This window comes from Neodiprion virginianus, chromosome 1 (assembly GCF_021901495.1).
Source record: "Neodiprion virginianus isolate iyNeoVirg1 chromosome 1, iyNeoVirg1.1, whole genome shotgun sequence".
In the NCBI taxonomy this organism is placed as follows: Eukaryota; Metazoa; Arthropoda; class Insecta; order Hymenoptera; family Diprionidae; genus Neodiprion; species Neodiprion virginianus.
In genome coordinates, this window is record NC_060877.1 from 32,405,504 (window position 1) to 32,417,771 (window position 12,268).

Sequence of the window (12,268 nt, forward strand, 5' to 3'; positions counted from 1 at the left end):
CTCGAATCGCCGAGAAAGGTCGAGAATAACAATCAAATGTATCCGCAGGATGATAACATCGAGTTGAAAGCTGAGCTAGTAAATTGAGCGTTTTCCGATACGCGGTATACACAGATTATATATATAGGCGATGCAAGCAAACGCAACAGGACAGAAAATCAAGAAAAAAGAAGGCTCAACCAAGAAGTTGAAAAATTGACCTGTTTCCGACCGTCGGAGGCGTCGTTAAGTATAATTACAGGGTGGCGCAAAATTTTTGGGAAAAGAATTCCTTGACATTTACAGATTTTCCAGGACCTAAGACTCAGTTTTTCTTGACATTTTCCCAGTTCTAGTAAGCAAGTTACTAAAACCCGAATCGTTCACCTTATTGACTCTATATTCGGTTGACATTCGGTTCGAATTGAATAAAAATATAATGTAGAAAAAAGTCAGTTCAAGCCAATTTGTTTTCTCGACGAAGAAAAGTAAACTTGTTACCTGAAAAAATCATTTCCAATTCCGATGATAGAAAACGGATATTTTCAGTTTTTTCCACGACCCAATTAAAAATCCCTTGAAAATTCCAGGTTCTCCATGACCCCTTTTAAATCCCCTGACCTTTCTAGGTTTTCCAAGTTTTCCCGGTATTTCACGCGTGCAGCCACCCCGAATTAAAAAGGTAGAACGATGCGCGGACCGGTCGATTCGGACAATAAAGTCTGATTAAAAGGGCAAACGCATTAGCGTTTGGGAATTAAAACGCGATCCTCGCGCGATCACTCGCGAACCAAACTCAACGCCCCACGCGTGCCTAGGTAATTTCGATTTAGTTAATTACACCCACCGGTGCGGCATGATGAACAGCAATTTCCATGCCCTTGATACTTGATTAACAACGTATCGTGGTTACCGTATACCTTCGGCGAGAATAAATTCCCTGGACTCACCTTGTCATGGGCTTGCCTTGAACGCGTCGGGCTTGCTGGCGATGCATGGTTATGGTGGTGATGGTGATGGTGGTTATGGTTGTGGTGATTGCTGTGGTGGTGGTGATGAAGAGTATCCTGCTGGGGTCGTCTCATCCCACTACGCCGACACCGCGACCCACCGCCGCACTGTCGATCAGAATTCAGAAAGGCAAATTCAGATTTGCTTTTTCCTCAAAATCACACCAACTGTTGGGCAAATTACGCCGCAGTTCTTAGCTGCTCGTATTTTTTTAACTACAAGTGCAAAAATTTTTTTCTTTACACAAAATGAGCACGAGCTTCGTAGCGTAATTCCTACCATGTTTCGAATAATCAAGTCAACTGAACAAATAGATTTAACGCTACGATGACTGGAAAATGTGGTACTGACAACTGTAAACACGAACGATTATCCGTACGACATTTTCTTGTTAATCCAAGAATATTCAAACCCGTTTTACTAGGATTTTCTAGTGAATATAAAACAAACGAAATTTTCCTCGGTGTACAGTCGTGGAAAATTTATACCTATAATATCGAAATATTGTCAACTCTTATCTATCTAAATCTAAATTTTCAACGGATGTGAGTATAGCTTAGCGTTTATTTATCTATATCAATTTAATCCGAAGCAGAAAAGGTATCACTGAATGGTCCTGAACCAGTTCATCGTGATTAACGGACTCTGATAACGGGCGTAAAATTAAAATGAAACACGACGCGGTTCCTTCCTTCCTTAGTTCACCTGATACTCTTCTCATATATATCGCGTTACGAACATGATTCAGCCTTTCTCTCCTCGGTCGCATAATGCCGCCGAACAAGAATATAATTTTTCTCCGGTGTAAAAACAATCTCGCCGCGGCGTAAAGAGTTTATTTTAGAGCGTATAGATTTCCGAGATACGTATGCCAGATGTTTTAAAATTTGACTGCAAAACGAAACAAAATAGATAGAAAGTAAAAAAAAAAAAATGTTAAACGTACAGAAAATGAAAAGTTTAAAAATATTCGTCCGAGTAATGCGCGGTGTTGTCGACCTGCGTGATATAAGCTCACAAGTGACTGTTTATAACCAGAACTTGTACACCGGATTACGTAACAAGTGGAAATATTCCATGCAACGGTGCATATGGACGGTGGATATCCGTTCTTTGCGGTAAGCTATAACTTCGAAAGCATAAGGACAATTAACAATGGATAAGATAAAAAAAGGATAATAAAAGATAAGGTTGACGCTGATTTAGCAATACGCGTTTATACTTTGAAAAATTTGTTTATGGATGATAGATGAATTTTTTTTTTTGTTCATCTTCCTCGTTTGGTATTAGATACTTTTCGAGGAGCGTATTTACAAAGGCGTTTTATTCATTACAGAAATATATTTATTAATTATATGTTAGTAGGCCAATTATTTAATGGGACAAGGATGAGTCATAGTTGAAAAAGGAATAAGAAAACAAGGAGATTCATTGCCAGCTACTTTTTGAATAAAATTTTCTGTAAAAATTTCAATGTTTTTGACCAATGTACAAGGGCAAAGGCTATGATCATCAGTATTCCTCATTGATTCCCAGTAATTGATCCGTACCGTGCGGTTGCGGATGATCGGTAAAACGATAAATATTCAAGTAGGCAAAATTCAAGTTACAAAAAAAAAACAGAAAAAGGACTGTCGCAACGATACTAAAATTTTATCAAGCAAATAAGACGGGGGATAATAAAGAAAAGAAAATCGTTCTTATCTATTGTCTGAGACGCAGAGAAAAGCTCTCGGTCAAGTTTTCTGGCCGGTGCGGGATGAGCGAAAAAAATGTATTCCGCAATAGCTTCTTCCTAAAATAAGAATGTTTTTGGAATATCGGTAGAAATACATGCAATGCGAATGTACGCGTAGCACCGTATGCGAAGCAATCAATTTTCCATCATGCATGGATAATGACGAAAAGGGAGCACCGGTCGACCGAGAATGCGAAATAAACGGCTCCGAAGATACCAGCTGTGTATTTGCACAATTTATACATGCGATATACGTACACAAGATACATGTATACATACAGATAGAACTATCGCACGTATATGCAACACAAGGGACGAAGGTAAACGAAGCCCGTTAACGTCGGCGCGGCGTTATGACGACGTTACGCAACGCGGGCAAACGGCAATTTATAGATAAATCAGAAGCAACGTAATTTGGATGATGATAAATTTACGCTGCCGACCAATTGGTGAAATTGTATAAACGTCGGGCGCACCATCCGCCCACGTATAACTACATAATCACGCGCAACCTGCAGCCACGCAGTATTTGCCCAACCATGACCTTAATTTGCACCTTGGAATTATTGCCGATCTCATAACAAGCTGGAATGTATAAGGTATTAGGTATAAGGTTGTACCAATGACGCGTAAGAGCACCTCGACTATCGTTTGCGGCGCGAGTAAAATTAACCTGTCGTTAAATAATTTATATACCTATCCTTCGGTGCTGTGCGTTATTCGTTATCGTTCGTATAAATGCACAATTGCTATTCGACGACGGAACAAAAGCGAACGAACAGCGGAGGCAAGAATTACTCTCTTGGCCTGCAATTATGTTCGTACGTGCACACGGAACGAGAATCGCGGTGCTCCGATCTCACAATAACTGGTCGTTACACTCTGACGATATATTTCTAAGGCTTATTTTTCCAGCTTGAGGATCCTTGATCCTATTTCACAGTTTATCGTTCCTTCGTTTTTCCACGGCGAAACGGACTGTGGACTTGACAATAACTTCGCTTCCAGGTTGCTGCCAAGTTTGCTACCAAGTTCGTGGATAGACTGAAGTGTAAAGTAAGGAAGAGCGCAAAGTTACTCTCTAATCTCTGTGAGATCGGCGTGTTACGTGCGGACGGTCTGAAAATCGTTAGAATCGTAATTCGAGCAATCTATTAAGCGCGAGGATTCGCATTGCGGTCCAACCCTTTCAGTCACACATTTATCAACTCAATATTTTGCTGTGAATTTTGGTAATCGAGGGTTTTTGGGTTCGCTGATGACGAATCTGAAGTCGGAAATCGATAATTTCTAAATCCAATACGGCGTATGTAAGATCGAATAAAACTATCAAAAATTCGATGATTCTAACCGAAGCCCGTTTCTCTTGTGTTTTTGGGATGATTCGAAGTTGTAAATGAACCGCGATAAGGCCAAGGCGTGGAAATTTTTTACGTGGAACACCGAGCAGCCCACTGTGACCGAAAGGATTAAAATCGGGACTTATCATCGAGCAGCGTGATACAGTCATAACGACGCCAAGAAATCCGCCGCAGGCTTCGACGCATATGATGTATAATAAGGTGAAATTGGTAATAAAGCTGGATGCCTGCGTGTATGATGAGACTCAGTCATGAGACTCTATAATTTAAACAATTTTGCACCGTATAATCGGTGATCGGTAATTGGCGAATGCAGGCGCCGCCGCCTCAAGGCAACGCCGTTGTCCCACATCGCTCCTTTTATTTCATACACCGACACTCGATACGTATCGCGTGCGGCTAACGATTCTATATATATATATTATATATATATATATATATATATGAGGATTATATATATATACACACACGCTTATATCGCGTGAAGCAAAGGAGTAAAATAATAAGAAGGGAGCGCCGGAGCGACCGATTTGTGACTCATTCGATTTCTGAATGGAATTTTCCCACAAGTTTAACCCGTCTTTCGTACACCTATCGTTGTGTGTGGTTTCGGTCACGTGCGGCTTTATAGATGCTGCGGGCAATCGAATGTGTGCGGTTATTTGAACCCGGTGTGAATCGAACGCTGTACCGCTGCACCCGGTCGCCTCATTACGGTGCCAAAATAATTAGAATTCCATGAACACGTAGCTGGTGTGTTGTGGCTTGTATTATTAGCCGATCGAAATTTGATCCGCGGAGCAATAGGCGTCCGTGTCGGTATTATTGTGCGAATATCAGGGTGGTTGAGAATGAAATAATTCGCGAATCTCCGCCACGGCATCCCTTGAAAAGTTTTTTTAGGTTAAAAGAGAGATTTTCTTCAGCTTTATTGTTCGGTGGTTGAATTCTTTCTGTCCCTGGTTACAATATTCTGGAACATCCTGTTTCCAGATGTGGCAACGACGATGCAGGATATTTTAACCGTCATTGGCTAAAGATTTGTACGAGTAAAAGGGTAGAAAAATTCTATTGGTTTCCAGTTTATTCTGGTTGGCGAGGGTGCTTTCTTCGAAGGTGCGTGCCTGACCTTTTCGGTAAGGGATTTAAGAGGTCCTGCACTTGCGGAAGATACGTTTGTAATGAATAAAATAAATAAACAAATAAAATCAAAGGTTCGCTTTCCTCCGGAATTTCCTGTTCCTGCATATATATATACGTAAATATATATAAATAATCTGATGACGCAACACGACATCTAATATTGTTTAAAAAAAAGCGTATAATTATCCTTCATTGATGTCATCTAGCTGTATTTATTCAAAGACGAATTTCGAATATCTCTATAGATATGTATCGATGATCGATTACACGACAGATATACCGGGTTTAGTTTGTCCAGCCGAAAATTTTGATAATTTCTTTTACCCGAAGTTTGATCATGATCAAGAATATAAAGACTCATTGAAACTACATGCAAGCGGCAAGAAGAAAAAGTCAGAAGATTGAATTACTCACAGAAGTTTGACAGTTTCGTTGAATGTCGATTGCAAATTCACCGCATATTATAAAGTTAACCAAACTCGAATGAAATCGTTATTAGAATGTCACTGCAAAATGCTCACGATTCTATGAACATATTATACACACATACATATATATATATATAAACACAAAATACGTTCGCTCGATTCAATTTTCATTAATTAAATTACTCGGAGTGATCGCGTTTACAAAATACTCCTCTAATCTCACGTACGGATAATACCAACATATATGTATAAATAATACATCGCGCACGCAATAGATTTCGCGTAATACGATACGCTGGTTTATACAGACATATCGTCTCAGGAGATTACGGTCTGAGGAAATACGATGTAAGGATCGCATCGGTTAGAAAAAGAAAGCATGAAAAAAGCAAAGAATTACAAAGTAGGTTATGCAGCTGAAGTATTACACGAAATACCCATGCGAATTATACTCACAATACACTCTCTCGCGACTCTCCACAGGTTGAAATATCCTAAGTTCAGTCTGACAGCTGTCCGGCACAGCAACGGTTTTCCTTTTCCTTTCCTTTCCTTTCCTTCTTCCTTTCCTCTTCCTTCTTCCAAAGTCGATCTTCTTTGTATCTCTTAATTTTTATATATTGGCGTGTGTTTCTCTTTCGCGCAACGCGATATATCCCCAGATATATCAATGTAACAAGTCGTGCACACTAGCTTTTCTTCTTTCAGTGGTAGCGGTTATCAATTAATTAAACGCGATGTTCTATTTATGAATATCGACTACACGGTATTATAATTTATACGTTACGTACTACTTAGACTATACGATTTGCGTATGGTAACACGATATTTTATAATTATTCAGTGAAACTTGGTAAAAAGCTATTTCGCGGTGGGTTTCGTCTATTCGATTTTGGTTGTTTTTTTTTTCCCACGATTGTTATCACTACTACTACTATTGTTATTATTATTTTGATTATTATAATTATTATTACGGTTATTATTATAATCTGAATAATACATGCACAGCAACGCGAATATTTGTTTTTTTTTTTTTTTTTTTACTCGAAATTTGAAAAATGGACTCGTCAAAAACCGCGAGACGATGTCCGAGAATTACGCGCCAGAGGCTGCGAGAAGCAATCTCTTTCACAAATTATATTTATAAGCAAAGTCCCGAGGGCGTTGATCCGCGTTCGAAAAAGTATTTTTTATTATTATACGTTGACGCGCGGCGCGAGAAACGGAAGAGAGAAACTGTCGAACGATATCAGGTAGTTGAGAAATGGAAAGAACGAGTGGAGAAAAAAAAAAAAAGAAATAAATAAATAAATAAAATAAAAACAAAAACAAACAGATAAAACTTTTCGACGGAGATTCAACGTTTCTGTTACCGGCGTGCCCTCCTCGGATGTTGCCGTATAAATAGTTGCGTTACGTTGGAAATTGAGAAACTTACGAAGTATCGTTCGCTGGGTAATCCTGCATCATCTCGGTGCGATAATGAGAATTAGAAAAAAAAAAAAAAAAAGAAGTTTTTGTCGTCGGTGCGAAAGCTTGAACGAAATAGGATATCGAGGGGAAAATTATGCGGGCGAAAAAATTTGTGAGCGAAACTGGCCCGCCGGGCCTTGAATATTTTTAAACTTCCCGATGCCAAGGTTTGTGACTTTGCCGAAGGGTTTCAACAATAAGCAAAAAAAAATCAACGTCTTTATTGTCCGATTGCGATGTCGATTGTTCTTTTGTTACTCTTTGCGTCTTGTCGTAACGCTCGTTTGCTTCACGTATTGTTGCGTATGCGAAAGAAGATATCAATTGTCAAGGTATAATTCGACTAGGCTTGGGTTCATGTCCCATTCACGGCACATCATAGGCCCTTTAGCTATAGGCGCAGGGCGTTGCCTATGGCTGCTTCAGGAAATGAGTGGATACCAGCCGTAGGGTAAGCATCGAGGGTGGTTCACGAGCTTAGCTCACCTCGCCGCCCCCAGGCCTACCATGTTTCTCTGTATGTCGCTAAGCTTCACTACCCTCTACTCGCGTACGGAGACTCAGCGGTCTCTTCACCTCTGAAACAGAAAAGGGTACAAAGCCGCTCTACGTTAGTTGGCGAATTACTTGTAAAAGAGAAAATTGTGCCGATGATTTTACAGGGAAGATCCTCGTTTTGCAAATTTATTAATTCTCTGAATGATCGATGGATTCGGAGTGTGAAATTTAAATTCACACATTTAAATTCTGTACATCGCAGTATTTCATTTTTCTTTTCGTTCCATCGAGAGAAACTTCTGGTCGTGGTTACTCGGTCCTTTGATTACGATATTGTTCGTCTATCTCGTCAAGTCAAAGACGTAGTGCTATGAAAATGACAGAAATACTATTCTTATTTATTATGGATATTCGAACTATATTTTCTTGTAACTATTGCGATAACTTGATGCTGGTGAAGCGGCAAATCAAAGTTGAAGCTCCGTCGCATTGAAAAAATGCGGTAAATTTGAATTAATTGCAATTTTAACAATAACATTTAACCGGATATTACACAGCGACACCGTTTAGCTTGTATGGAATTTTTCACACAAAGTGTGACGAATGACGTTTTACTCAATGAACGAAAATCCGTACCGTACAAGCGTAAAACTTACATGGTTCCGGGTTTCTTTGAATACCGGTGCACACCTACCTATTTGTACAATAGCAACAGTATAGTCGTCGCGAAAAATTTACGACTTCGTGAAAGCTCTCTCATTTTATTAGACGGCGGACAAGAGATGGATGGTAAGCGTAGTTATGCGTAAAGCGCCGCGGTATAAAGCTCCCAGCTTCTTATTTCGCTGACTGTTTTTCGTAAATCTTATATCTTGCGACTATTTCCGCTAGGGAAATGAATTCGTTAAAGAAGGAAAGAAAAACGGGGGTTGATATAAAATTCGAGTATTATAATGACGGGAAAAGCTCGTGTATACAGCGAGGGCAAGTCGCGAGGTGAAAAAAGCTCATTCAAAGGTCGGCTTTTGATTGTACGTCGACCCTTGGGAATGAGCGAGCCACGCAGTTAATCATTGGGACGTATCTGCGTCAAAGCTTTGCGTGTGCCAAATTAAGGAAGACGAGATGCGTCGCGATGAAAGAAATATTGTACAGTGAAAAGAAAAAGAAAAATTTTATTTTCATATAAATCAAAAGTGTTACAATGAATCGTCATGTCAATTTGAATGTATGATTATACGAACTTGTCGATCGATTGTTGAAAGAATTATGCACGTATAACGAATCCTTCGATCAAAGGTTTGATTTCCATTAAAAAAAAAAAAATAAAATGAACTACATTAGCTGTACAGATTTAATTCATATTGTAACTTGTGTTACAGGAAAATAGCGGGGTTCTCCGATAATAAAGCAAATGTATATTCAAGGAAATAGGTGCTCTCGAGTTAACGTCTAGAGAAAGACCGTTGTTACAATAACAGTGGTTGGCTCGGTAATCAAGTAATTCATCTATTTGTAACACGCTTTCATCTTGAAGGGGTAATTGTAAGATTCGCTTGTTTGAGTATACAGGGTGGGAAGGTATCTTCGTTGCAATATTTATACGGCAATTAGAAGTTTCAGTATCACGAATAGTTTGATACGATATTCCTCGCTAAATCAAAACAGCAACTGCAGAGCTTCACGAGCTTTTATAGTTATTAGTGCTTAATTCGAGAAGCGGTTTCACGAGAGAGGAATTAAATTCATTGGAATAATTGTTGCCATTTGTGCACCCCGACACTTAAGCGCTTAATAACTCGATATACATGACTTATTAACCACGCGTGATGTTTATCGAAAATAGTTATCATTGCAGATGAAAACAGGCGTTCGATACCTTTCACCCACTTTTTCCTTGTCTCCTTTTCTTTTTTTGCATTGCGCATTAAATTTTCATCGCACTTATACGACAAATCTTTTTCTCTATGGCAATGAAAAATTGTTCTACACACGGCGAAAAAGATTAGAATAAATCGAACGCGACGTATATGTTGAAAACTATCGGCAGTACAATTTATTTGACGGTACTAAACCAGCTCAGCTGCACCATAAATTCCTCCCGTACATTCTACGAATTCCGATATTAAATTACCGCTCTAATAGATCGCAGGAAGTGAAAAATGATCGTTGACGGAAATGAACGGATCGAAAAACGGAAAAACTTTGTCCCAAGGAAGTTCGCCTCTATTTTTTTTTATTTTTTTTTCCAACTTTGACATACTTCGTGGTGATAAATAAGGGTAGGTACGAAAATTGGATACCGCAATTTTTAACTCCCGAAAAATCATTGACCGACCATTTCACGTCTTTCATGTATCTAGACTTTTTGAAAAGCAAATAGAAAAACAGTAATTTTAGGTCGGTACGCGTAAGTTGGTCTCAAGGTTCCGCGGGTCGCTCCGCAGCTGACGTTGCGTTTCTTCCGGGTGGCTGACCCGCATTCGGGTTCGAATATTCGAATCGTTGAACTTTCTTCTTGGGTTAAAATTTTACTATTTTGTGTATTTCTTTTCGTGGTATCGTAAGCCCGATTTTTGTAACCGTTATGGAACGGAGAAGATATCAAAGAAACGTAAACCCGGAAAATTTGACCGTTTTATTCGAGCTATTCGATAACTCGCGTGAAGCACTGTGATCGCGTCGCAAATATCATAGTTATAATATAAATTTGATCGTGATCGAGGAACCGGAAGTATAAAGTGAAACGGTGTGAAAACGGCGAACAAAAGTAATAAAAATGCTACGGCGAGTTTATGGTGTTGATAATAAATGTTGGAAAAAATCAGCGAATAGAAATAGATATTTTTAAAAATGAGGGGGTTGATCGGTTACCTTTTAGACGATCTAAGAAATCGGTGGAAGCTAACTCTCCTCTCTCTCTCTCGCTCTCACTCTCTTTCTCGCACTCTCCCTCTTTTTCTTTCTCTCTCTCTCTCTCTCTCTCCCTCTCCCTCTCTCTCGCCTCGGTTACGAACACCTTTCGCCGGCGTCGAAGTTCCGCTCGTCAGGTCTATCCTGAGACAACGTCCGGAGGTTTCTCTGTCTCGCTTCCGCGACCGGCAGGCATGTAATTTTCCCGGCTCAAGCGCAGCGTCACGACGCATCTAGATACATAGCGGAGGAGAAGCGTCGCGGCGCCGACGCGCCTTCGTCGTCGCCGAATCAATAGCTACCCCGTATCACGTGACGCGGGCAACGCGGAACGAAGACACGAGAGAGAGAGAGAGAGAGAGAGAGAGAAAGAGAGAAAGAGAGGAGAGACGAAGATGGAATCGATATACACGCATGTAGGTATGCTCGATTCCTGAAAGCGTACACACAGCCGCGTGCGTAGAGATTTACAGGAGGAATGGAGTTGGCCGTTGTTTGTTGACGATTAGCCGAGACGCACGAGTAAACAGACGACAGGATTTCAACCCTCTTTTGGTGAAAATATCACGGAGTCACGGCGATCAGATGTGTGCATAATTGTACAATGTTTGCGAGTCTTGAAATTAATTTAATTTTAAAAAATAAATCCAGGCTCGTATCTCAATTTTGACAATTAAGGAAGTATACTCGGGGTGTACCTAAGCGATTTTCTTCATTCCGCGGTACGTTGTAGCACATTAAAGAAAATTAAACATGGATTTTTTATTACGTGTTAATTCGACCGTTTCTAGAGAGGTAAAAACCACCCCTAGAGTTTACCCAAAAACACACAGGATGCAACCCCTGAAGGTAAAACACTGGGCATATTATCGTTTGTTGATTGTAAACAACGTTCAATTGGTTTGATCGGAAAAATTTTCCGTCGCTATCGAAAAATTGTAAAATATCGATTTTTTTGAGGTAAACTTTAGGGGTGGTTTTTACCCAATCGGTGGCCGAGTTAGCACGTGAAAAAAAACTGTTCAACGTTTTTTCATGTACTAGAAGATAACGTACAGTGAGTAAAATCGGTGAGCTATATCTCGCAGGTACACTTTTTCTTGAAAGTTCTACTCGAAACTCTCTGAACTTTTATATTTGTATTTTTGGTATTCCGGGGTTAATCTTTTTTTTCATCTATCTATGCGTGTCGCGTAAAAAAATCAAAAACTTAATTCTTTACTTCAAATCGCAAGTATTCCATGAAAACTTTTAAGATTTATGGCTGAGAAAAATTACCATTAAAGCCTTCGATTTTTGGGACGGAATTTAGAGTTAAAATATCAGAGCCTGGGATATTTTCTAAGGTTTTCGACATTTACTTGGCGATATTTTACACAAGCCGCGTTAAAGTAACAAAGTTCCATAAAGACCGTATTCAGAACAATCCGAATATGGGTATGGATATAATTATTTTCGAGTACATTTCAGAATCTCCAGGTTAATTATTATTGCAACACATCTACATCGGTCTTTCTTTATTGTATGTAGGTACCCAAAGGTCGATGAAGCAAAAGGCTCGTCATCATCGTCGGTATACGCCCGCGATTAATTGTGAGCCAGTGCGGTTACGGGAGCATATAAACACTCTCAGCACCACCGTAAAATAAACTCTCGACCAGAAGGGGATACTGATTACTGGTTCGTCTCGGAAAGCTCTCGGCTCGAGGGGGTTAAAACCTGGC

The 12,268-nt window shown here is 39.7% G+C and overlaps 1 protein-coding gene across 1 annotated transcript in view; it reads right to left on the reverse strand.

Moving 5' to 3' along the window:
• Window positions 1-6,553, reverse strand: part of LOC124308496 (protein FAM13A) — a 42,570-nt gene extending 36,017 nt beyond the window's left edge. The window contains exons 1-2 of the mRNA XM_046771255.1: window positions 6,117-6,553; window positions 930-1,097 (exon numbers count right to left, since the gene is read on the reverse strand). Coding sequence (XP_046627211.1) covers window positions 930-1,064 — 135 coding nt within the window. The 5' untranslated portion in view covers window positions 1,065-1,097; window positions 6,117-6,553. The remainder of the gene's footprint in view (window positions 1-929; window positions 1,098-6,116) is intronic.
• Window positions 6,554-12,268: the final 5,715 nt, after the last annotated feature.